The sequence below is a fragment of the Benincasa hispida genome, chromosome 3, assembly GCF_009727055.1.
Source record: "Benincasa hispida cultivar B227 chromosome 3, ASM972705v1, whole genome shotgun sequence".
Lineage (NCBI taxonomy): Eukaryota > Viridiplantae > Streptophyta > Magnoliopsida > Cucurbitales > Cucurbitaceae > Benincasa > Benincasa hispida.
In genome coordinates this window covers 35,318,419-35,346,218 of record NC_052351.1, presented here as the reverse complement: position 1 = coordinate 35,346,218, position 27,800 = coordinate 35,318,419, and the positions used below count along the sequence as shown (strand labels likewise).

General features: G+C 30.6%; 3 protein-coding genes across 3 annotated transcripts; 2 read left to right on the top strand and 1 right to left on the bottom strand.

Annotated features, from left to right (window-relative positions):
• The first annotated feature begins 14,865 nt into the window (after positions 1-14,865).
• Positions 14,866-16,929, top strand: LOC120074223 (peroxidase 21-like). Its single transcript, XM_039027277.1, has 5 exons — positions 14,866-14,999; positions 15,083-15,234; positions 15,315-15,512; positions 15,598-15,763; positions 16,381-16,929. Exons 1-5 carry the CDS (start codon positions 14,903-14,905, stop codon positions 16,782-16,784), a joined length of 1,017 nt encoding a protein of 338 aa, XP_038883205.1. The 5' UTR covers positions 14,866-14,902; the 3' UTR covers positions 16,785-16,929.
• Positions 16,930-17,982: 1,053 nt separating this feature from the next.
• LOC120072892 (DNA-binding protein S1FA-like) lies at positions 17,983-19,717 on the top strand. Its single transcript, XM_039025423.1, has 2 exons — positions 17,983-18,139; positions 19,283-19,717. The coding sequence occupies exons 1-2, from the start codon at positions 18,086-18,088 to the stop codon at positions 19,496-19,498; spliced, it is 270 nt and encodes an 89-aa protein (XP_038881351.1). The 5' UTR covers positions 17,983-18,085; the 3' UTR covers positions 19,499-19,717.
• A 4,075-nt stretch (positions 19,718-23,792) lies between these two features.
• LOC120074396 (cell number regulator 8) lies at positions 23,793-26,613 on the bottom strand. Its single transcript, XM_039027511.1, has 3 exons — positions 26,165-26,613; positions 24,577-24,779; positions 23,793-24,309 (listed from the first exon to the last, which is right to left on the bottom strand). Exons 1-3 carry the CDS (start codon positions 26,472-26,474, stop codon positions 24,070-24,072), a joined length of 753 nt encoding a protein of 250 aa, XP_038883439.1. The 5' UTR covers positions 26,475-26,613; the 3' UTR covers positions 23,793-24,069.
• Positions 26,614-27,800: the final 1,187 nt, after the last annotated feature.

Below are 27,800 nucleotides of genomic sequence, written 5' to 3'. Positions count from 1 at the left end.
AATTTGTTATAACTTCATATTATTTTGATGATTTACAAACATTGGAAAATTAAGCTTATATAAATATCCTTCTATTTTCAAATTTCTTACTTTGTTATCTTATTTCTAGCAATTTTTTCAAAAATCAAGTCAAATTTTGAAAATTAAAAAAAAAAAATAGTTTTTAAAAACTTGGTTTTTTCTTTGAAATTTGATTAATAATTCAACTATCTTACTTAAGAAAGATAAAATCATGGTAAGAAGTTGAAAATAAATAAACTTTTAACTTTTAAAAACTAAAAATCAAAAATCAAATAATTACTAAATATGCCTAATTTGTAAAATATATAGATGGGAAATTCCAATCTTAGAGATTTTGATCGATGTACACACTTTTTTCTTTATTTTTTCTTTTTAGAACAGTATATACACTTAATGTCATTTGAGTTATACTCAAGAATTAAAATAAAATGGTTTGATATCGATATTAAATATCTATATATATCTTTTATAAATGTTTGTAAAATATTTTTAAAAAATGACATTTTTTAGTTCAATACGAATAGAAATATTAATAACAATGTTCATAATTTAGTGTGAGAGTAAAAACAATTTAATTATTGATCTAAATATTTTTTAAATGTTTTTTATTTACAAAACTATCAATTGATACTGATATTTTATCGATATATTCAAAATTTGAAATTTATTTCTATATTCGTAAAATTAAAACATCAATATCAATATCAACATTGATATTTTAATCTCAAGTTATAACCACTTTGGTACTAAAACTATTTTAGGGTTGTATATTGGTGTGAAATTTTTAACTCTTCTTTTGATAAAAAACTTAGGAATATATGCGTTGAGCTTGCAGGTCACAAAATTGAAATGTCAGATTCTTATAAAAAAAAAAATGCATAGGCGGAAGATTTACTTTTTATTAGACATAAAAATTGAAAAATAGAGATTTAATAAACGTTTTTTTTTAAATTTAGAAATCTATTAAATACCACTTTAAAATTTTCAACTCATTACTATTTTTTAAATTTAATATATTTTTATATATATCTTAGCTTTTAAGATACGGCCATTTTAATTTTGATCAAGAAAAATAATTAAGGGTGCTTCAAAAAAAATAATAACTAAGCATTTGACAAAATAGAGTTTTGTTTAGGGTAGTAGAGACCTCCCATTCCCAAGAAATGTTTTATTTTTTCAAAAAAAAAAATTATAAATATGTTAAATTAGGTGTAATGTAGATGCCCAGCATTAATATCTATTGGTCATATATCACTTATCCATTACTCATGTATTATCCATGTGTCTCAATATTATACACTATAGTGGCATTTGGTGGGTTTTGGAAAATACATACATTGGGCAAAGTCTATGAAAATTAGAGAAAGTAGAAAATTTTGAAATTTTTCTTATTTTATATTTTGTTAATTTATTTTAATATTTATTTAATTTATTATTATGTTATATTATGTTTATTTTAATATTATATTTTATTGGTATCCATGTTCTTGTTGTGTTCCTCGAGTTCACAACATGTTATCAGCACAAGTTCCTATTGTTTTCTCCACTAAAGGCAAGTTATAAAGGTATGTCGGTTTTTTTCCTTTTCATTATAGTTAATAAATTTAATGTTATTTTACATATATAATATCTATTAAATTTCTACTATAAATACTTTATGATAACGTGTTATTAATGACAATAATTATTTTTCATGGTTACTTGATGCAAAAAATCACTTGGATGCTATGAATTTTTTAGAGACTATTAAAAGAGGAAATACGACATGTAGTTATGATAAAGCAAAAACTATGATTTTCTTTTGTCACCATCTCTACGAGTGATTGAAAATAGAGGTATCTTACAATAAAATATCTCCGTATTTTGTGAAAAAAATTGAAAGAGATGTATGATCATAAAAAAAAAACAGTTATTCTTCTTAAAGCTCATTATGAATGGATGCCCTTGAGGCTACAAGATTTCAAATCAGTAAGTGATTACAACTCCGCATTATTTAAAATCAAATCAAAATTGTTATTATGTGGAGAGAAAATTACTGATGTCGATATGTTAGAGAAGATATTTTCGATATTTCATTTCTCGAATATACTCCTGCAGCAATATCGAGATAAAGGTTTAAAACAATATTATGAACTAATTTAATGTCTTCTCATGGCCAAACAAAATAACGTGTTATTGATGAAAAATCATGAATCTCGACCAACCGGAACGATACCATTCCCTGAAATGAATGTTGTGAATTTTAATAATAATTGTAGTCAAGGTCGAGGTCGTGACCGTGGCAAAGAAGAAATAGTTATTATTTTCATGGTGGTTTTTCTAATCATTCAAATTTTAAAAGATCCACACAAAATAATGATCACAAAGGAAAAGCTTCACAAGATAAAAAGTCAAAAGGTGTTGAAAATAAATGCTTCCGATGCGGAATGACTGGACATTGGTCATATACCTATCATACGTCAAAACATTTAGTTGACCTCTATCAAGCATCTCTGAAAAAAAAAAATGTAGAAGCAAATTTTGCATACCAGGATAATGACATATTTGACCCATCCCATATGGAAAATTTGTATGTGGCGGACTTCTTTGAATCTCCTGAAGAGAAAATTGGTAGAATTGATGGAACATCAAGTGTTTCCTTTGACTTTGAAAATATCTAGACCTAATGCTTTTTTTTATTCATCTCCATTTTTTTTCTCTTAGTAGATATTAACCTTTGTATATTCCAAATGTTGTTTTTCTTATTGTAATTATTTTATTTTAATGAATAAACCTGGATCATTTTCATATGTTTGGGTGACTAAAAAATGAGTAAAAAAGATCTATGTCTGGCAGACAATGCAACTACATATATAATATTTACAAGTAAAAAATATTTTTCCAAACTAACAATGTTGAAAGCAAAAGTCAATAGAATATCAGGTTTTGTTTTGCAAACCTAATTGAAGGGTTTGGAAAAGTAAATATTATTTTGTCTAGAGGAACAAAATATACAATTGATAATGCATTGTTCTCTAATCAAACAAAAAGAAATCTACTTAATTTTAAAGATCTAGTTGCAATGGTTATCATTTTGGGACTGATAGAAAGAATAATATGAAGTATCTTTATATCATATCTACTGTTTCATATGAAAAACATATACTGGAAGAGTTGTCTGCTTTATCTTCTAGATTATATTGTATTATATACGAGTAATTGAAACATATACAACAATGAACCTGAAGTTCATGAATTTAAACATATTTATAATTTGGTATGATAGATTAGGTCATCTAGGGTCTATAATGACGAGAAAAATTATTGAGAATTCAAATTGACATCCATTGAAGGGCCAAAAGATTCTTCAATCTAATTAATCATGCAATGCCTGCTCTCAAGGAAAATTAATTATTAGACTATCACCAATCAAAGTAGGGACTGAATCACCTACATTTTTAGAACAAATTCATGGTGATATATGTGGATCTATTAACCCACAAAGTGGACTATTTAGATATTTTATGTTATTAATAGATGCATCAGTCACACGTGTGCTTATTATCAGTCGAAATCTAGCATTTGCAAGATTACTTGCTCAAATAATTAAGTGAAGAGCACAATTTCCTGATTATACAATTAAGATCATTCGTCTTGATAATGCTAGGGAATTTACATCCCAAGCTTTTGATAATCATTGTATGTCAATTGGGATAAGTGTTGAACATCTCATAGCTTATGTTTATACACAAAATAGTTTGCATAATCATTCATAAAACATTTGCAGTTAATTGCTAGACCATTCCTTATAAGAGCTAAGTTTCATACATGGGGACATGCTATTTTGCATGTAGTGTCACTTGTATGTATTAGGCTAGTATCTTATTGTAAATACTTGTCATTACAATTAGCTTATGGTTATGAGCCAAATATTTCCCATATGAGAATTTTTGGATGTGCAATATATGTTCCAATTTCTCTATCACAACGTACTAAGATGGGTCCTCAAAGGAGGTTGGAAATATATATTGGATATGATTCTCCACTAATAATCAAATATCTTGAACCCCTGACGGGTGATGTATTTACTGCACGATTTTTTTATTGTCATTTTAGTGAGACAAATTTTCCAACATTAGGGGGAGAAATTAAAAAATTGGAAAAAGAAATTACATGAATGCATCGTTATTGTCTCATTAGATTCTCATACAAATCAATGTGAACTTGAAATTTAGAAGATAACTATTTGCAAAATATAGAAAATCAGTTACTAGATGCATTTATAGATGCAAAGAAAGTAACTAAGTCACATATACTAACTTCAAATGTTATATCGAAAATTGATATCCCAACATAGCAAGTTATCACTAATGAGTTTGGAACACGTCAGAAGCGTGATAGACCAGTAGGTTCCAAAGATAAAAATCCTCGAAAAAGAAAAGTAATTAATAGTCAAGAAGACTTGGTTGAAGATGTAAATACCCATGAAGTAATTCATGACATGACTAATGAGGAAGGTGGAATACATAAAGATAATAATGAGATTTCAATAAACTATGTCATGACAGAAAAAAGATGGAATTGAACTCATGTAGTTATTGACAACATTTTTGCGTATAATGTTACTATTGATATTATATATGAAAATGAGGATCCTGAACCAAAATATATAGAAGAATGTCGACATAGAAAATATTAACTTCAGTTGAAAGCAATCGAGGCAGAATTAAACTCACTTTCAAAACCTCAGTTTTTTTACCAGTAATCCGAACACTAGAAAGTGTCAAACCTATAGGATACAAATGGATATTTGTGAGAAAAATAAATGAAAATAATGAGGTCACAAGATATAAAGCAAAATAAGTTGCACAAGATTTTTCACAAAGACTTGGTATTGATTATGAAGAAACGTATTCTCCGATGGTGGATGCAATTACATTAAGATATTTAATTGGTCTGACTGTGCATTAAAGTCTGGATATGCATCTTATGGATGTAGTCACAACATATTTATATAGATCTCTTGATTGTTATTTATACGAGAATCCTAGAAGGATTTAAGGTACTTGAAACATATAAATCAAATTCTTAGGAATTGTATTCAATAAAGTTACAAAGATCACTTTATGGATTGAAACAATTAGGACGAAAGTATTACAATTGCATGAGTGGATATTTGTTGAAAGAAGTATATCAAAACAATCTATGTCCATATGTTTTTATAAAGAAATCACAATCAACATTTGTTATTATAACTATATGTGTTGATGACTTATATATAATCAGGACTCCTAAAGAGCCTTCAAAGACAATAGAATATCTTAAGAAAGAATTTGAGATGAAAGATCTCGGAAAAACAAAATTTTGCCTTGGCTTATAAATTATGCATTTAGCAGATGAGATATTTGTTCATCAATCAACTTATATAGAAAACATTTTGAAAAGATTTGGACAAAGCACATCCATTGAACATTCCAATGGAAGTATGTTCACTAGATGTGAAGAAAGATATATTTCGATCACGAGATGATAATGAAGAACTTATTGGTTCTGAAATTCCATATCTTAGTGCAATTGGTGCATTTATGTAACTTGCTAATGATATTGCATTTTCAGTAAATTTATTAGTAAGATATAGATATTTTTCAACGAAAAGACATTAGAATGAAATTAAACATGTATTCCATTATCTCTGAGGAATGATCGACATAGGTTTGTTTTATTCAAATAAATCAAATTTTGATCTAGTTAGTTAAGTAGATTCTAGATATTTATCTTATCCACACAAAACTAGATCTCAAACAGGTTATATGTTCACGTGTGGAGGAATTTCTACATTGTGGCAATCAGTGAAACAGACCATAACAGCCACTTCCTCAAATCATGTTGAAATTCTTGCAATTCACGAGACTAGTTGAGAATGTGTATGACTAAGATCAATGACCTAGCACATTTGTGGTATAGGGATTGGATCCCACAGCGGAAGCGTTGTGTTCAAATGTTTTGCATCCCGCGATTCGATTTTACGTTAAATAAAATCATTAATCTAAACGGAATGAATAAACACATAAACTAGCATGCTATTGGGGAAAGAATTCGAACAATTCTTACCTTTATAGATTTCCCTAGTGCCACAGACAATCCTTTCCAAGGTTCCAATGAATAATACCACGAGATGTACCTCGTTATTCTCTGGGATTCCAATAGAGAGATATGTGGTATCCAACTATTGGGAGAGGGAGAGAAGAATAGGGTTTTGGAGAGTAGATAGACTCAAAGAAAATTCTACATAATAACACTAGGGAGTTGTGTATTGTCAGAGTCATGCGGAGGTCTTTATATAGAGAAAGGCCAAGCCTCTTTCCCAATATATTTTCTTTTTCTATAATTAATTAAATAAAATTTATTTAATTAATTATTCCATTTAAATAAATAATGCTTATTTAATCAATTAGCCTAATTAAATAACACTTATTTCATTTGCACAATAATTAAATAACTATTTATACATCAAACCTAGTTTAATGTATACATTTAATTATCATATACATCATATATATATGCGCAAAACCTCTCTATTAATTAATTCTTTGTGAATCTAATTCACTTGAATTAATTAATTTTGAATCATATTCAAATATTTCTCTACAATTTAGATATAGATCATATCTATAATTAATTATATATTAATCTCATTAATGTATAGTTTTCTCAAATTAATGAATTTTTTTAATAAATAATGACAAAAATAGGGTTGGAGGGAAAGTATTCCCAAAAATAGGGTTTTAAATCATGTACCAGGTACACGATTACACCTTAATCATGTACCGGGTACACGATTAGCTCTAAATCGTGTACCGGGTACACGAGTCCTTGACCACCTGGCACGTGCAGTCTGTCGTGGCAGTTATGCAGATTTGACTGAGGAAATTGTGTACCCGGTACACGATTACCCTAAGTCGTGTACCTGGTACATGACTTCCTCGCCATTAAAATTGCCGCCCGCCTCTTCTTCTTCTTCACCGAGACATTCTGCCTTCCTTCACTTTCTGTCGATTTTGTAGTTCCTCACCGAGAACTTCGACCGTTTTCCTCCATTTTGCTTTCTACCTTCCAAAATCTTGCTGATTTTCCTCATCGACTCCTCGATTTTCCTCACTGAAATCTTCCAAAATTCCGATTTTGCTCGATTTTCCTCCCCAAGTTCTCCATTTATTCGTCCGTCCAAAATCGTCTGAACATTTCTGTGGTAAAATTCTTTCTCTAGTTGTTTTTTAATATATTTTAAACTTAGAAATATATGTTTGTTTGGGCTGATCTTATATTTATGTGGTAAATCTTAGATCTGTATGTATGTTTTTCAATATATTTTATGTATCTTTTTCAATAAAATTCTTTCTCTAGTTCTGTGGTAAATCTTACATCTTATATTTTTTAAACTTAGAAATATATGTATGTTAAACTTAGAAATATATAAATTTGTTAGGCTGATCCTATATGTATATGTTTGTAGATCATAAATCTTAGATTTTATATTTTTTTATTTGTTTGGGCTGATTTAAACTTAGAAATATATGTATGTTAAACTTAGAAATATATGAATTTGTTGGGCTAACCTTATATGTATATGTTTGTAGATCTTAAATCTTAGATCTTATATTTTTTATTGTTTGGGCTGATTTAAACTTAGAAATATATGTATGTGTATTTTTCGGGTGCTTTGTCGTCTTCGGGTCATTAGGTGTATTTTTTCTTTTACTTGTACATTTTATATACTTGTATTCTTTATGTATTTATATTTTTCATGTAATTGTATATTTTATGTATTTGTATTCTTTATGTATTTATATTTTTCATTTAGTTGTATATTTTATGTACTTGTATTCTTATGTACTTATAATTTTTATGTAATTGTATATTTTATGTGCTTGTATTCTTTATGTATTTATAATGAATTTATATAATAAATTTATTTTATGTAATTGTATTTTTTATGTATTTTTAATGTATTTTTTAGGTATCTTTTATATCATGGATTTTATTATGTAATGTAATTTGAACTTTTTAGGTAATTGAGCCTAGTCCTTCTAATCCTGTACAACCAACAAAATACGCATCGTTCACAGACAGTATGGGATAGTTCTTCCACTGTAGTGTTGAGTTGTCGGAGAAGGGAGGCAACTGCACAACATACTATCCCATTTGATTACCGCATTATTTCATATGTTCAGCAGACAGGTTTTCTTGGGTTGCACAAATTGGTTTCATCCAGCTTGATTGACATCTTATTACTGCTCTAGTTGAGCGCTGGAGATCAGAAACCCACACATTTCACCTGCCTTATGGGGAATGTACAATTACGCTGTAGGATGTTGCCATACAATTTGGGTTACAAGTGGACGGGCAACCATTGACAACTTCACTACAGTATGACTGGAAGAACGTTTGTGAAGAGCTCTTAGGCGTTCTACCAGAGCTCCCTTTTGGCGTCTTAGTTTCCAGAATTACCTCCCGATGCCGACGACATCAACGTACGTAGGTACGCACGAGCACACATCCTGCAACTTATTGGAGCATTTTTATTTGCTGACAAGTCAAATACTCTGGTGCATCTCATGCTCCTCCCATTATTGTCTGATTTCGAGCACGCTGGTACGTACTCGTGGGTAGTGCATGTCTTGCATGGTTGTATATAGAACTTTGCCGGGCTTCCAATGCGCAAGTGTGAAAAATAGCGGGGCCACTGATACTATTACAAGTATGGACTTATGATCGATTTCTAATTATAGCACCACAAGTCCAACTATAGGCCCCAGATCATCGTCCACTTAGTGCCAGGTATTATTTCATTTATATATTTATTTTGTTACCATTTTATGTAAGAATATAAATTAATTATATTTTTTATAATTTTAGATGGAGTGGTGTATTAGCTATGGAGTAGTGTATTAGCTGCATCTGAACAGTCAGCAAATATGTTGCTCGTGTACAGAAAAATATTCGACATGTTGATGCACAATCAGGTAGTAAATATGTATATAAATGAATACTTAAAACATTTTATATGTATACTTATTTTTTTTTTTTGTCAGGTTATTTGGACGTCATACACACAGATTTGATCATCCTTACCTGATTATTGTCGTGATGGTGAAGACATCTGGTTGATCATTAGCCCTCTTATACGCTTCCATATAGGAGAGTGGCATCATCCAGATCGTGTGTTGAGACAGTTCGGTTTGCGACAAATGATACCTTCGTTGTCCTATACACTCCCAGCACTACACCAGATCGATTTGAGAGGTAAGCACGACCAAGACTGGCGTCGAATCCATGCGGAATATTTATCCTACTGGCATGGACGACATGATCGTTGTCAACAGGGAGAATTAACAAATGGGCCAACTGTATCAAACGACTACTTTCCTTGGTACAATTTGATCACGAGGCGATTTATCACACATGATGGCCCTTACTATTATTACATGGTAAGAAATTTAAAATCAGACATTTTTCATATATATGATATGAATATTGTTTAATATTTATTTTTTTTATTGTACAGAATAATTTTATTGGCGATGTTCAACAATATTCAGTGCAGAACAACTTACCAGAATTGGGTTTAATGTGTCAACAAACATTGGTCAACGTAGAAGGTATTATTCAACAAACAAGACGATTGAATGTTACTGACACCGATCGAAGACGTATTTGTCGTAGATGACAGCGACAACAGGGTGAATCTAATTTAGAGGGATACAAAGACAACCCCCATGAGGGGTAAGGTCCAGGAGGGTCGTCTTTAAATCCCACATTGTATCATTTTCAAATTGTAAATTAAAGAACTAATTGTAAATATTTTTTTAATATCATGGTATTTTTTTTTAATATGAGTGCAAGATGTTTTCATTATAGATTAAATATATAATTAAGTTTAATAATGAAGGAATTAAGTTTAACAATTAAAAAAATAATCAACAAACTTAAAAAAAAAAAATTATAAGCAAATCGTGGACCGGGTCCACGAGTTTGCTTGACCAGTCAACCAGACAGCCGACGTGGTGCTGACTGGAATAAATGGTACGTGTACCGGGTACACGAGTATGCCACATGGAAATCATGTACCCATTCTACTACCCTAATTTTGTCAGTAGTTTTCCAAAACACCTATTCTTAGAAATTGTTTCCCTCCAACCTTATTTTTGTCATTATTTATTAAAAAAATATTATTTTAAAAAAAATCCAAATTAATTTAGACAATTCAAATTATCCCTTTTAAATATCCTCTAGGGAGCTAACGATGGAACCTGGTGGACCTGTAGATTAGAAGCTCCAACGATATGAGATTAATTGGTTAAACTTATTAACCAAGTTAATCAATATTTGAAAAACTGTGGGTACACTCCACTAAAGACCCACAACTGCATTATTTTCACTACAGATATATTTCTATGCCCACGAATATAGACCAATACCAGCAAGTTAGTCCTTCACGAGTGTGTGTAACTCCAACTAGGTCAAATTATTGTTTTACCCTTGGATTACATCTGACTCCTTAAAGTACCAGTGCTCCTTTAATGAACAACCTGTTTATGGTCCAACCAATAAACAGAAACCCCTCTTAGACCAACGAGAGGGCAATGCCCTTTGTTCAAGTCCTGGAGACACGACTTAAGGGAACACTTATCTACTTACCCTTAAGACAGGAAAGAGTGAATTTTATCTTATATTATTATGTTCCCAGCTCCCTACTCGGTCTTGTCCCCAAAATGGTAGGTTTATTGGATCAGCGATCTAGTCACCTTCACCAATACAAATCAAAGGACAATCCCTTGTGAACAAAAGTTCATAATATACTCAGGACTAAAACTAAGTTGCCTAGGTCATCTTAATGCAATAGGAATTTAACTAGTCAATAGTGTTACACCTAGTGGTTACCATTTCGCAGTTCAGTCCTACCCAAACTCATTGCATAAGATACCTCCACTCGTGTTTCACCTACACAAACGCGTTGGATCATTATGTTTGTATCAAATACAAAGTGGGTCATATCCATAGTGTTATCGGGATAAGGTAACCAACTTTATGCCTATACTATAGACCCTTTAGGCTGTATCTTGATCATTGATCCCTGTATGTCTCCACATACAGTCCAAGACTCATAAGCAACATTGAATGTTAGTTTATTGGATTTAGGGTTATTAAGACAAAATAGACAACAATACAAACAATAACATTTATTGATTTAACATTTATAACTCTTTATTAATGATGATCAATTAATAACGTTTACCATCTATGAATTTTAGGGCATAAAACCTAACATGTGGAACATGTGGTTTGTCTTCTGGTAAAAATCTTCCAACGATCTTATACGAAGATAATGACATGCATATCCCAAATCAAATGAGAATATATTAAAGGAGATAGAATAAAACATATTTCACCGAAGCTTTTTTACAATCATGATCTTGAAGAAAATCACTGTACAACAAATTTGTTCGAAAAATAATTTGACATAGTTATTTATAAAGGCATTACCTACCACAACCTTTGAAAAACTGGTGCACAACATTGAAATGCGACGACATAGAGATTTCAAGAGATGTTTCCATGAGAAGGAGTAAATATACTTTTTAAGAATATCTTATTATATGAAATATATACTCTTTTTCCTTCACTTGATTTTTTTTCCCAATAAGGTTTTAGCAAAGCTTATTTCATATATAATGGACATCTAATAAGGAGTATTATAAATATGTTAATTTAAGTGTAATATAGATGCATATTATTAGTGTCCATTAACCATGTGTCACTTATCCATTAGCCCACGTATTGTCTATGTGTCTCAAGATTACACACTATTAATGTCCACGTAATCCACCTTCTACTTGCCAAATCGTGTATAAATAGTAGCATTTGGTAGGTTTTGGAGGACACACATGGGGAAAAGTCCATGAAAATTGGAGAAAATGAAAATTTTGAAAATTATCTTATTTTATATTTTGTTAATTTATTTTTAAGGGAAATCATTTCAAATGACAAAATTGCTGAAAATATTTACAAATAATAGCAAAATATCATTGTCTATCTGCGATAGACTGCAATAGACTACTTTTTATGTCTATCACGACACAGATAGATACAGATAATAGTCTATCACAGTCTATCGCAGATAGTCAATGATATTTTACTATTATTTGTAAATATTTTAGTTTATTTTCCTATATTTGAAAATAACCATATTTTAAATTTAATTTAATTTATTATTATATTATATTTATTTTAATATTATATTTTATTGTTTCATCTACTTCTCAAATTTTTTTTTAAAAAAAATACTGCTGATAAACAATTTCTTACATTTTTTAAAATATATTTTTGGAAATCAATTTAATTCGTCGTTCAAAGAACAAATCTGCACCAAATTAAACTCAACTGCAATCTACAGCTTAATTTTGTAGTCATCACAATTTTTTTTAATAATAAAAGTATTTATATAAAATAAATGGGTTTGGATCAAGAAAAAGTAATAGGAACCACCCATTTTCAAAATAAATAAAATAAAGAAGAATTAGTAGATCTAAAATCTCAACCACTAACTTAGAGAAATACGACCACCCAAAACTCAATTGGAGAGATCACTTAACTTGTTTAATATCATTACCCACCGATGGTTTTCAATAATTTTGTTTTTTTGTAACATTTTGTTTCTTGTTTTTTTGTTTTGAAAATTAATTATATTTGCTCTTATTTTTTTTTTATAACAATTTACATCTATAATTGAATTTTTAATCAAATTTTAAAAATAAAACAAAATTTTTAGAAGTTATTTTTTTTAGTTTTTAAATAATTATCAAATATGGGATTTATTATTATTTTTTGTTTGTTTTTCTTTTATTTAATGGATTGAATGGTAGGATTGTCAATGTAAATATAATTACCTCCACTATTCACGAGGCTTGAAGCCTCCAAAGTTTGGAGTGCCACATATAAACTATATAATAATTATAAGCATAATTACAAATGACTTGCCTTCAAATGGTACTTGCACTAGGGGAAATTAATTGGAAATTTGGAAATATGGCATTGTCAAAAGTCAATCTTTTTGGCTGAGTGGGGATTGACCTATAGCTGACTCAATTTTCTTTGAATTACAACATTTATCACCCTAACTTCTCACCTACTAATAAAATTCCATTTTTATTTTAGGTTTCTTTCCTTTATGCTTCAAATTAGAGCTCTATTTTCTAAAAAAAAAAGATTTTTTCTAATTTATTTTCTAATTTGACAAAAACATAGAACAAAGTTAAGAGATTCAAACGAATTTGAATGATTATATTTTAATTAGTTGACTTAGATAAATATACTGTTGTTTAAGTTAGTTTTCGAGTTAAAATGAATTATTGGTTAGGCAAAAAGCAAATTTTAAAAAATCAAATCCTTTTTTTTCCTAAGGAAAAAGTACCAATTAAACTTGAGTGCACCAAATTTTTTTTTTTAAAACAAAGTCAAAAGAAAAAGTCATTTAATATTCCAATTCTTTGGATTGTGTCAACTAAAACTCAACCAATAAATTAATAATTATGTAAAAAACATCTATCAATTTAATTCTAAACAGATTTATTCTCTAGTAATTTATAACTATTTTATTATATTTAAAATTAGCTCAATAGCATCATGAATAAATTATTTTTCTCCCAATAGCAAAAACAAACAAAAAAAAGTGTAGTCTTCTTTCAAAATTCTAGTAAATTAACAAAATAAGAATCAAAGAATATATTAGAGATGTCTACGAGGTGGAGTGGATCGAAGATATTTTTTTTTTCATTTCCGTCCACGTGAAATTTTCCACGAGAATCGGACAAGAGATTCCTATCTATTTGGTTGTCCTTTTGGGAAAAAAATCAATTTACTTAAATCAATACCATGAAAAAGTTTTAACTAAATAGTAGAATTTCACACTAATTTTTTTTTTATATGATTAGTTGCCGATTTAAATTATATAAAAAAAACTCAATTTTTTTAGTAGAAGTAAATGATTAAATATAAAATTTAATTTTAAATGTTGAATTCAAACATATTCATTATCTTGACCATCAAAAAATAAAACTTGAAATTTAAATATAATATTTATATAATAATAATATTAATATAATATTAAATTATCATAATAAATAAATAAATAAAAGAAGCTAACAAGGTGGGGGCATGAAACGAGATGGGAACAGAGAATGCATTCTCTATCCTCGTTTAGCCTTCGGATAATTTTTTTTTCACCTAAATAGGGAATCCTACCCTATTAGCTAGGGGAGTCCCACGAGAAGAATGAATATGTATATATATATATATAAAAGGTGAATGAGAAGAAAAAATCACTTAAATTAATAAATAGAATATTAATGAAGGGTTTAAATTGATTCACGTATAAATAGATTTTTCTAAAAAAAAAAAATCAAATTGATGCAATCTACTTGATTTCGTTAGATTTATCCATTTAAGCTCGTATCTCACAATTTAAATTTTATGGATTGTTATTAAATTATATATTTATTTTACAAATATTGTTAACTCAAAATATTTACCTTTAAAAGATATTAAGAAAATTTAAATATAATTTAGCTCCTATCTTATGAGATCTTTTGAATGTTTGAATTGTTTTGAAATCACTCTTATTAACCAACACATAGCTAACAAATTTAGAAGTAATCTATACTTTACTTAGGTTTATAAAAAAATTAAAATCATAACTTAGCCCAAAAAAGTTTGTAAGTTCAACTAAATAGACACATGCAACATTAAAAAATAATTTTCATTTCTACCTTTTTCAAAAGAGCAAACCCTCTCACAAAGATCTCTCTTTCTCACTATATATAGCAAAGAGCCTAGCATTTGGTTAATGCACCAAAACAAAAAGAAATCATTAGTAAAGATGTCTCTTGGGAGCTTAAAATTTGTGTTTCTTCTATTATCCTTCCTCTTCCTTTTCAATTTTGGTATATACTAATTTTGCTTTTTATTAATATTTATCCGAGTTTGATTGATCCAAACAAACTCTAAATTGATTACACATATACAGGGAAAAGCCAACAACTTATTGTAAATTACTACAATCAAAGTTGCCCAAAAGCTGAAGATATAATCAAAGAGGAAGTTTTTTCTTTATACAAAAGACATGGAAACTCAGCCATTTCATGGATTAGAAATCTCTTCCATGATTGCATGGTCAAGGTAGGTATATGTATATATATATGAATAAATTTTATTAAATTATTAAATAATTTGTTTTAATTTTTAATTGTTGAAAACAGTCATGTGATGCATCTCTTCTGTTAGAGATGAAAAAGGAAGAAGGTGTAATTATATCAGAAATGAAGTCTTCAAGAAGTTTTGGGATAAGGAATCTCAAATATGTTAATAAAATCAAACAAGTCCTTGAAAATGAATGCCCCAACACTGTTTCTTGTGCTGATATTATGGCTCTTGCTGCAAGAGATGCCATTGTTCTGGTAATTATTTGTTTATAATTTAATATAAAATTATTGTAATTTTGGTGTGGTTAATTAATTTGTTAATTTGTTAATATGTCATTAGTTAGGGGGGTTGGAGATGGAAATGAAAACAGGAAGAAGAGATGCCAAAGAAAGCTATGGAGGAATAGTGGAAGAAATGATTCCAAATCATAATGACTCTCTTTCATTGGTTCTTTCTCACTTTCAAGATATTGGAATTGATGCTCAAGCTACTGTTGCTCTTCTAGGTTTAATTTCATCTCCCTTTTATTTTTATTTTTATTTTTTGGTAATTATTATATATTTTCTTTTTTATTTTTAATAAATTTTCTGAACAAGAACTTGAAATCATAGCTTTGATTACAAGTAGAGATGGATTTAGTATGGGTCCATCCTCAATTTTATTTTGAGTCTTTTACTTATAAATTTTGTTTATTTTAATTAGTATCGATTTATTTTGGCTTCTTTTAAAATGTTTTGGTCCCTATTTGCAAAATTATAACCTAAAAAATTGATTTAGGTCCATGCTTGTTTATTTTATTAATTTGTCTATTTTGTTCAACTTAATTTTTTTTTTAAAATAACCATTTTGATCTTTATTTGTCCCCAATGAAAATCCTTTAATACATGTTTATAATACATTTTAAGTACATTTTAAAAATTTAGTAAATGAAGTGTAGTACTAAAATTTGGATGCAAAGAAATGAGATAAAAAAAAATAAAGACTAAAATCAATCACAAAAATCAAAAGTTGTAGAACCAACATAATATATTTAAACCTAAACTTGAAAAATTGATTGAAAATACATATTTTATTGAGCAATACTTGAGTGCATCTCACCCTAATCTTAATTCCATGTATTAGGAGCTCACTCGGTGGGTCGAGTCCACTGTGTAAACCTAGTAAACCGACTCTATCCGACCGTGGACCCAACTTTGGATCCGGATCACGCAGAGTATCTAAAAGAAAGGTGCCCGAACCCGAACCCAGACCCGAAGGCAGTCCAATACGCTAGAAACGATTTGGAAACCCCGATGGTGTTGGACAACAATTACTACAAAAACGTATTGGGCCACAAGGCCCTTTTGTTAGTGGACCAGCAGTTGGGCTCAAGCCCAATAACTCTTCCTTATGTCCAACAAATGGCCTCCAATAACACCTACTTTCTGGCTCAATTTGCTAGGGCATTGCTCTTGCTGTCTGAGAACAACCCTCTCAGTGATGAAGAAGGAGAGATTAGGAAGGATTGTCGACGTGTCAACATTTGATAGGTCAGAAAATGGTGAGAGAGAGAAGTTTGGTTGTGTGATATACAATATGGTTTAATATGTACCTTTTCATACTATATCAGAAACTATGCAAATTTATATTGGGGGATGTGGTTTTATTATGAGCTCAATTTGAATTTATATACTCTTTCTTGTGTGTTTGATTTTGAAGGGATATTTTGTTTTAGAGTAATGTCATTTATTTTAACTTGTTTAATTGTTTTTTCTTGAATTGGATGGTAACAATCAAAATAAGACGGAAGACTAATGATAAGATGTTATATTTTTTAGGTTAAATCATATGTAATGTCTCAAGTCCAAGATCCAAACCATTTCCGTGCATCCCTCGACATGAAAATGTCATCTAGACTATATCCACAAACTGTCTTTCGGGATGTCACCTAACTATAATTGCTCTAAACTAAACACATGGGAGTTCTTAAGATTGAGAGATCTATGTAGTAACTTTCAATTTTTTTTAAGTCTTTATCCTCAAATTTTCCAACTTTAGTCTTTTGTTTAAAGATATCAATTCTCTCGGATGTTAATATTATCTTTGAACTTTCTTAAATAAAAAGGTAATTAAATAGAGTCATAGTAATTGTTTTTAAAAGAAATGTAAAAATATAGGCTATACATACTATTTTAATTGAAAAATAACAAAAAAATAGGGGGGGAAAGGAAAAAAAAAACTCATACGAGAGTCTTTGATTTTTTTTTTCATTTTTAAATTTTATTTAGTATAAATTGCAAATCTAGCATGTCTATTCGGCCCTTAATTTTTAAAATTATAAATTTAATCCCTTTGAGTTTTTATAATTGACACAAATTTCAAACTTACATAGACAAATATCAATTCACAATAATTTATAATTGAAGAAATTAAATGTTTTGCGCCATATTTTTCAAACAAAAATTAAAGAAAGATGTAAATTAATATGTTTAAATTGATACTAAATTGATATTTGTCTAGTTTATATTTACCAAATATAATTAAGTATTTTATTGAAAATTCGAAAAATCTAAAAATATTTATATTTTTAAATATATTTTATATTTTAAAAGGCCCTTTTATTTATTCGCTAGTTTGTCAAAAAGCAATAGGAGAAAATGCCAAAAATTCAAATACGGCGTCGTTTGAAACTCCGTGGGCGGAAATATCGTAAATCCACAATCCGCCATTTTCAATTTCATATCTTTGCTCTTTTGTATTTTTCTCGAAGCTTCGGCAGTTCATCTTTTTGTAGAAAACTATAACAGTAGCTCCTTCCAAAGGATCTCTCCGCTTCTGAATTTCAGCCATGGAAGACGATTTCGACTTCGGCGACAAAGTCCCGCCGGCCGTCAACCGCATGGTACTCCACACCCCTTCACAGTATCGCCATCTCATTTCTTTCTTCCTTGTTTGCCGCCTAATCTGAGTTCTCTTTTAATGCACCTTCTCCTTTTCTTTTGATTTCGACATGGTTCAGTGCGTTTACTTTGATTGTTTACCTATAATTATAGAGATTTTCCGTTCGCATTTGATCTCATTTTCGAATTTCGCTCGAGGTCTGATTGTCTCTGCAATCGACTGTAGAAATAATGCAGTTGAATTTTTTAGGGATCTGCTCTCCGAGTACCCTTATAAAACTGCATTTGGTGATTGAGTGTTCCGTTTCTTCTTATATACACACCTTGCTCGGTAATTCTCTTGTATTCTTAGTTTGTCTGTTCTTAATTTGGAATCGAAGATCTATTTTCCTGAAGAATGGGGCTGTTTTTTGGAATGTTTCAAAGATGATATGGATGCATGTGATCAGTGGGTTCTTTGTTGGGTGGAAAAGATTTAAAAAACTGCACACCTTTTTGCAATTTCCTCAAAATGGACCATGGGATGCTACACGAATTTGTTAATTCGATCCTACATGTATGACCGATCTTCAAATTGAATAATGGTTTAATTGATTCCTTTCCTGATCTGTTTGATATTGTGAGAGGATGTTGCATGCATCTTTGATGTTGTATCCTCAGCATCTTTCATAGTAAGAATCAGATTAATGGCTACTAGGAGTACGACGCTACAATTTATCTCATTTTTAATCTAGCTCGAGTTTTAAAGCTAGTTTACCCTTACCCTTATGCTTATATAGTGGAATGAGTATTCTTCGTATTCAAGTGGAATAATCATGGAAACGACCCTCTTAATCTGATGCATTCACAAGTCAGAAATAAGACATTATACATCAGATATTTATTTATTGTTGGTTGAATATATGCCTAAACTAGTTGAATTATGACGCTCAAGTTGCCCAGATATACAGTTATTGTTGACACATAACTTTGCTGGAAAACGTGTAGTTAAGACTTAAGATCTCTATGCATGAGATTGCTGAAAAACAATCGGCTTCCCTTCTGGGGCTTTACAATGGCTCATGAATTCCTTAAACAATTCTTTCCTTGTTGTGTATGTTCAGTGGTTCATGTAATAAGCAGTTAATATTGGCCTTGGTTCATAGGGTAACGTGATTAGGGATGCAGATGCAAGAGGATTCAATCCAGGACTGATTGTGCTGCTTGTAGTCGGTGGGCTGCTATTGGCTTTTCTTGCTGGGAATTATGCTCTGTACATGTATGCGCAGAAGACCCTCCCACCAAAAAAGAAGAAACCAGTTTCTAAGAAGAAGATGAAGAGGGAGAGATTGAAGCAAGGTATCTCTGCACCTGGAGAGTAGAAGTGTAGTAGTTGTGGTGTAGTGGTAGCCTTTTCTCGTATGTGCTGTATTTGTGTTCCTCACTTTATCGAATTTCAGTGTTTGAAGAGTTGTTTTGTTTATGTTGTTAAAGTTGGTTAGTATCTGAGCATATATTTAGAAGTTTATTGTCCCCTGTATCCTTAGTAGAGATGAGAAATAATAATAAAAACATAGTTTATATGGTATATTTTGATCCAATGCTAACCTCTGGTGCCCCTCCTAGAATTTTCTCACATTGGCTGATCCAGGAATAATTCCAAATTAGATCAAGGATAAGGGAATAGGGTGGTTACTCAGGGCATGTCCGGTAGGTAATCCACATTATGTAATATGCTTATGTTATCATAATAAATTAAAAAATATATTATATAATGTATCATAGATTGTATGTTGTAATAAAATAACAATTATACAAAGGTTTTAACATAAAAATAAAAGTTCGATAATAGTTTATATTTAAGCTAGGAAAATTGCATTAATATTATATTTCAGCATCCATGTGATCGACTTTTAAAATATTGCAGTTATGGTAATATCTTTAAAATACCTAAATTCATGTTAGTGTTTAGATTGGGTTTGTGATATTTTGATTTTTTTACTTCAATTTTTTTTTTCAATTTCATAACTATCCTCGTAATTAAAATCACGTTAAAAGAAACTGGATCTTCTCCTCCCGTGTTTATTTCTTCGTGCGTCTTCAACCTTCTACAATAACCCTAAAATGTTCAAGATTTATGTTCAATTCATTGTTTGAAATTTGTCCTCACCTTCTCTAATTCAAGATTGCGCTTGCAACAGCAATTTTGTTTTGGACCATTTCATTGCTTTCGATTTCGTAGCTGGAGATTTATTGAAGCCAATTTCTCTATTTTCAACGGTAGTGTTTGATTTTTTGCTTGAATTTCGTCCTCGTCTAAAGATTCTTTGTAGATTATTGATTTTTCTTGTTTTTCCTTATCGATTTTGTGCGTAAGTTAGTGTTTGATTTAAGGAAGTCATATAGCAAGACTGTAGCTTGAAGTCAAACATGTTTAAGGTTGAGTTTTGGTTTAAGTTTGTGTTCGTCCTTGCCTGAAAACATGTATGAAGTTTGTACAAGTCATATAAAATGAGGGAGAATTTGTTGGGTGGTGTCAGTCTTGTAACAACCAAATCTACATTACCTTCTATCTAATTGTTCTTTGTTAAATCTCTACATTAATGGTTTCCCAAAAGAATAATATTATAATGATTGTGCCTTCCTTTTCTATTGATTTTGTTGGGATTTGAAGAGATTGCATAGTGTAGATTCATCTATCGGGTCTATTTAAGTTTCCTTAGTTCATATTTTGGCTTTATATTTGATTATCATATTTGGTATTATATGTTTGTGCATAAATATGAGTTATATCAATGTGACTGATTTCTATCTAATTTCTACTGTAGAAGTATTTTAGAGGCGAATGACATTATACTGCCTTTGATTGTTGAATGTCAAGAAAGAAGACCTCAAAAGTAAAGGATTCCTTAAATGGTTGAATTAGCAAAGCGCACGAAGTGTAGCCGTTATAAGCATGTTGGTCATGAAGTACTTTGTGATTTTTGTTTGGTTTTTATGCGATTGCTATTTGATTAATCTTTGATTGATATATATGATTGTCATGTAATTTTCATTAGATATTAAGTACTTTATAATGTCTATTTGATTGTCATGTGATTACTATTTGATTTCCATGTAATTGCTATTTGATTGCCATGTGATTTTCATTAGATGGTACTTTGTGATTTTTATATGATGTCATGTTATTGCTATCATATTGATATATGATTTCTATTTGATTACCATCATTGGAATTATATACTTATATATGAACGTGAGTTATATCTTATTTTAGTTTTTATATTTTTGCTGTATATTGTAGTTATGGTTAAGCGTCCAATTATGTGACAAAGTATATAAGGTAAACATGTGGCAGCCAGAAGACAATTAGATGACAATATGAATAATTTGACGAAAAAAGATACAATCAAAAGGCAATCGGAAGACTATGAGAAATGTTATCAAGCAATTGTTACCAAATTATATTACTTAATTTTTAGAAAATAAATTGTTGCCGAAGATAGCCTAAATGATTACCAAACAATTTTTTTTTTGTATAAGATAGACAAATATATACTTTGAGTATATTAATGATGCATCAACATTAAATAAATACTAATCACAAATATATACTTTGTAGGTTTTAATTTAATGGTTGATACTATGACCTCCCCTCATAAATTACTTAGTATCAAGGTAATAGATTGCTATGTGATACCCAATAAGTGATTGCTAATAATATACCCGTTAAGTTATACACACAATTTTGATAGAATGCTAAGTGATACCTAATTAGATGATCCAATGAGTTGTACCTTTTTATAATAAGGTATATTAATGTAATAACTAACTTGCTAAGTGATATACAAATGTCAGAAATAGACATGTGATATCACAATGATAGATACGTAATACACAATTTTGGTAAAAACTTCTTGTTCCTGGTGGCTTTATAGTTTAATATATTATTGAAAAAAAACTACGTGCTAATATGAATGTTTAATATAAAGTATAAGATAACAATTATATACAATATTATTCAGTATGTTATCAATAAAAAACACAAAGTCTAACATCAAAATCTACAAGTGAAAACTCAAGATATTACCTGATTCCAAGACCCAAATAGTCGGAGGACTCTTCTGACCAAACGTTCATTCTAATCACCATTCCCATATAATTCTATATAGAAATTCTTTTATTTAAAATTGAATTGCATAATCAATTAGAAATAAGTATAAGATAGTAATAAGATAGAAATATAATAATAATCAGATAACAATCATGTGATAATCAAATATCAATCATATGACAATCAGATAACAATCATATGATTGGAAGTCAAAATTGAACAATGATACAAATAACTATTCTTAAATTATAAGGTAATCAGATGACAATCATAAAACAATATAAAAAACTACTAACTATGTGATAAAAAAAAAAAAAAAAAACTAACTACTAACTATAAGGTAATCAAATAACAATCATATGACAATTGGATAGCAACCATATGATTGGAAGTCAAAGCTGAACAATGATACAAACAACTATTTCTAAAATATAAGATAATCAGATGACAATCATAAAACAATATCAGAAACTACTAATTATATGATAAAAAAAAAACTAACTACTAACTATAAGGTAATCAAATAACAATCATATGACAATCAGATAGGAATCATATGATTTGAAGTCGAAATTGAACAATGACACAAACTACTGTTCTTAAAATATAAGGTAATCAAATGACAATCATAAGACAATATGATAAACTACTAACTATGTGATAAAAAAATTTGAAGATAATCATATGACAATTAGAAATTACTAATCGTATAACAAAAAATAAAAAGTAATTAGAGGGCAATCAAAAGGGATGCAAACAAAAACTACTAATTATGTGACATAAAACATTGGGAATCAGATGGAAAACATAAGATAATCAAATGACAATCAATAGAAGGTAATAGTAAACTGCATTTTTCAACAACAAAAAAATTAAACCATGGGAAAAAAAATGGAGGCATTGAAAAAATGGAGTGGATGATGAAAATGGTAAGAAGAAGAAACTAATTTATGCAGATGAGTTGCAAGATACTAGCATCGACACTAACAATTCTAATGACTTTACTAAGAATATGAACACCAAGTTGGGAAGGACAATATACATGAATCTTTATCCCTAGATGAATGGTTTAACATTTATGTAACATAATTCGAACTGATCTCAGATTGTTAATATCTCCATTGAGCTTTTCATCCAAAACAGGCATGTTGGATGGTGGAGATTTTGCAATGAAGGAAGATTTTTGGAAGATGAAGAAGAAAATTCACTGAAGGAAGATTTCACGACGAAGGAAGTATAGATGAATGAATGATTTTCCAAAGATGAAGAAGTACCCTAAGATTTCACGATGAAAGAATGGGAAGTGAAACACAGAATTAATCAAGTACGTGGATATTTAATTGACATTTCTGCAACGACCCCTTTGACCTAATAGTTAGTGAATAACTATATTAATTCTTTGGTTTATAAATACATTATCAAACGTATTCCTCATTTTCAAATTTTTTATTTTTAAATTGTCTATCAAACATGTCCTTAATCATTTAGATTTCCATCCATATTTAAATTTACTCTCTGAAACATTTTCCCATCTAGTGTAGCTTCAAAAGCGAAAATCTGAATGAAATCAAAAGAAATTTACAAATTGCAACTCAAAATTCAAACTAAAAGAAACAAAGCTGGTCCTGCTAGTGGTGGCCATGAAACTTCGACACATTCTATACATAAAAGAACAATATTATCCACCAATATGATATGTCGTCTCATTCAGATAATCTTGTCAGAACATTTTTCCCTTTGAAAAAACTTAACATCCAGATCATCAAACCCCAATTACATCGCAGATTAGCAGCAAGACGCCACTGTATAGAACATGAAAGAGTAAGGAGGAGAATGATCTCAAACTCCACGCCCCATGGACTGTTCTGCTGGCGGGATCATGACTAACACAGGACGAGCATTGAACCCCGGGTGAGGCATCCTCCGACGAAGTTCACGACCTTCCTGGCAAAGTGCGCATGTGTGACAAAAGACATGAGTTGCAAAGTCACAAACGGATTCACAGTGCTCACGTTGAACTTCGTCTTCAACACAGAGTTCGCAACAGCCACATGACCTATGAAGTGCCTCGCAATTACCCTGCTCGTCATGAGAAACGTAACATTTGATTTATAAACTCTCCTATCAATTGAATTGAAAGGTAGGCAGGTTAAGAGAAAGATGCTTCAATGATGACCATGATCAAGCCCCCATAGTAGCTATTATGAGGTATAAAAGCAAAGGTCATCCGTCTCAACAAATTCAAGTCAGTTCAAGTCATAAGCCAACACAAGGCATTAGTTTGCAGATATTGAGAGACAATAATGGATTATGGATGCAGATATCAAAGGAGTAGGTCTAACTTGCCTCTAGATTGAACATTCGGCGAATAGCTGAACGGGTAGGATATGTAAACCATGGAGCAAGGCAGTTCCAACCAAAGAAAGAGGTTCCAATCAAGTAGAGACCAGAATATGACATGCAATGATTTGCAAAAGTCCCAGGAGCAGACTCAAGTCTCTCTGCATTGGTTCCATACAGCATACAAGGAGCCACACTTCCAAGAAGACCTACAAACAGTGATTGTTAGTTGCTTTACCTTATTTTTCTCTAATTCCATTTCAACTTCCCCCCATCCTGATCACTTTCAATATGAAAAATTGAGTTCCTAATTTTCTCTCTCGTAGTTGAAATAAGATGTTACCTAGGGAATAGTTACAAAAAAGCTTCAAAACTGAAGCCCAAAATGAAACCTCACCCTAAGAAAAAAGTTAATACTAATACCCTCCTTGAAATTGTCCAAATCTCTTATTGATTGACCTACAATTCTCTCCAATAAATATCTTGAAATCTGTTGGGTACTAGATATTTAGTGTATTAGGGTAATTAGATAGATAGGTGGTTATTGAATGAAGGTAGTTACTAGATAAGGGTAGTTATTGAATAAAGGTAGTTACTGAATATTGTTATAAGTAGAAGGAGGGTAAGAGTGAAAGGAGGTTAGTCTGCGGAGTGATCTAAGGCTTGGGTGAATGCACTCAAGAGGAAGATTCTAAGTTCCTTTATGCTTGGGTTATCTAATATTTTTATCTTTATATCTCAATAAAATTCAGATCTCCTTCTTGTTAGGAAGGATTCTAACAAATTCCTCCAGCCCCTCCTCCTCATGAAGAGTCATCAGCCAGACATGCCAACCAAGAAAATGCAAGGACAGAAGAGCATTCCTTTTCTTATTGTAATTCAAGCCATGGACACCAAGGATTAGAATGGGTATTCATTGGAGGATTAAGGATTAGGCATAAGACTATTGAATTCTAGAACTTGTTTGAAACAAATTAAAAAGACTGGTTATGGTCAAAGATGACAGAACTCAGCTCAACAATCTTTACTGCCTAACCACCCAATACAAGTGATAGAATGGGATATTAGAGGACCAAACAATTCTGCATACCCCAGATCTTATCTGAAACTTTATTTGAAGAAATAACAATATACTATTGCCTAAACGAGGTCTACCATATTAAGATGTCCCATGCTTAGATCATGGGTTCAAAAAACAAATTGAATCATCTAAGAGTTCGATACAACATCATAAGGATGAGTTACGCTACATAAGATTCCATAATCAAACATCCCAATCTTCCTGTAGAAATTAGAGAGGAGATTTGAAAAGCCCAAGTTTCGTCCATTTCATCATTTCAGATTAATTTCATCGTTAAGCAATACAGAAGGATAGGGATGGATTGAAACTTCATGAAATTAGTGCCCGATCGAATTCAAATTAATGAGATTCATCATAAAGAAATTTCCCCTCAGATGCAATCACTAATCGCTGAAAAATCACCAGAGTCTCAAACCCCAAAATCAGGGATAAAGAATCACAGAACCCCAAAACCTAACAATACACCCTAAACTCAATTATAATAGAGAAAGGAAGAGAAACGAAACGACTTACAAACTTCAAGATCGCTACTACAGAACTCATCGTGGCGACCAAGACAAGCGCAGAGACCAGTTTCCCATTGGGCCCGACCGACCGGCTCCCCCACCACGCTGCCGTGAACCGGCAGCCCATCAGCAGTCCACCCATAATCACAGCCACCGTCACGATTTTCCTCCTCCGTATCTTTGCGAAAAGGAGGCGGCGGAGGCACCGCATCGGGCCCAGCCGCCGTGGAGCTACGATGAGTATCCTTCTCATCTGCATTTTCAACGACTTTGCCAAGAAGTGGGCTGGATTCCTCAAGGTTGTCGCCGTTGGCCATGATGAATTAGTGAAGAAACGAGAGAACCCAGATCAAAAATTTCGAAATCGAATGCGAAGAGATGGGGAAGACGAGGTCAGAAACTTAATGGAAGGGGAAAACAAAGTCTACGCGCTTCAGCAGCGGTTTATTTGGGTGTCAATATTTCCCACCACACGTAAATTGTTCCTTAACTATATTTACGCATTAAACATTATTCGTTAAAAATAAGAGATAATAAATATTGAGTTTAGTTTTCATGTCACTTAAATTTATAGAATTTATACTATTATATTTAAGGATTTGATCCAAAAAATTGGAGTTGAATTCCACTCTTGATTAGTCAAAAGAGTTCGTGATCTATAACTAAAGTATATCAATTTTATACTTTATTAATTTCTTATATTGTGAATTCCATGGCTTCATAATTTTATTTTACAATGCATCTTTAGTATTGATATTTTTATTATTTAATAATATAATTTTCAATTAATTAAAATTTAAAATAATTATGAAATAAACTTTTGATTAATTTTAGTTTTGACAGAGAATATTATTCAAGGCTAAGTTAATAGAATCTAGAGACCAAAATAAAATTAAATTCAATATTTAAAAGTACAAATGTAGCATTTTAAAATATAGGAACTAAATGAAAACAATAATAAAAATTTGGAGATAAAAAAAAGTATATTAAAATTCTATTTTAGTTTTTATACTTTGAAGCTTATTCAATTTTAATTCTTGAATTTTCAATTGTCTATTTATGTCACACTCCGACCCAGACTACTTTCTGAGCCTAGGATATGATTGCAGCAGATATCAACTCTTTTGTTGACACTTACTGCCTACTAAATCTAGCGAAAATCTCTAATACCAACATGTAACTCATACACAGCGGATGCCTCTTAGGCAAAATTTATTAAGTTTAAAAACACAACATATTTAGAATGATTACATTACTAGTTTCACAAGTCTCGATGCCCAAAATCTTAGTCCCTATATGAACAACTGTAACATGTGTACAATATTTACAGTAACCACCTAGCAAACGGGTTACAATATCTTTGTCCTTTAGTGGCATAGCAGATGCAGAGCTATCTCCTAAAGATTTGACCGCTACCTGGGGGAAAGGAAAAAATTTGAAAACGAGACGAGCTTGCTAGCCCAGTGAGTGACTTAAGAAAGAAAACTGATTTTCATGCAAAAATCTCAATAAGGAGACTAAATTGAAATATAAACTTCTACATTAACTTTGTATTGTAGTATAAGCATTTTCCAAGCATATAAAGCATATAAAGCTGTTTTTATCAGAAAATATTAACACTGTTCCTTAGTTGAGAATAACCC

What these genes read in the sequence shown, in the direction of transcription:
- LOC120074223 (XM_039027277.1), top strand. Translation starts at nt 14,903, where the DNA reads ATGCACCAAAACAAAAAGAAATCATTAGTAAAGATGTCTCTTGGGAGC. An exon ending in CCTCTTCCTTTTCAATTTTG is followed by an intron (nt 15,000 to 15,082) that starts GTATATACTAAT and finishes ACACATATACAG; the next exon opens with GGAAAAGCCAACAACTTATT. An exon ending in CAAGAGATGCCATTGTTCTG is followed by an intron (nt 15,513 to 15,597) that starts GTAATTATTTGT and finishes ATATGTCATTAG; the next exon opens with TTAGGGGGGTTGGAGATGGA.
- LOC120072892 (XM_039025423.1), top strand. Translation starts at nt 18,086, where the DNA reads ATGGAAGACGATTTCGACTTCGGCGACAAAGTCCCGCCGGCCGTCAAC. An exon ending in CGCCGGCCGTCAACCGCATG is followed by an intron (nt 18,140 to 19,282) that starts GTACTCCACACC and finishes CTTGGTTCATAG; the next exon opens with GGTAACGTGATTAGGGATGC.
- LOC120074396 (XM_039027511.1), bottom strand. Translation starts at nt 26,474, where the DNA reads ATGGCCAACGGCGACAACCTTGAGGAATCCAGCCCACTTCTTGGCAAA. An exon ending in TAGTAGCGATCTTGAAGTTT is followed by an intron (nt 24,780 to 26,164) that starts GTAAGTCGTTTC and finishes CACTGTTTGTAG; the next exon opens with GTCTTCTTGGAAGTGTGGCT. An exon ending in GCCGAATGTTCAATCTAGAG is followed by an intron (nt 24,310 to 24,576) that starts GCAAGTTAGACC and finishes CATGACGAGCAG; the next exon opens with GGTAATTGCGAGGCACTTCA.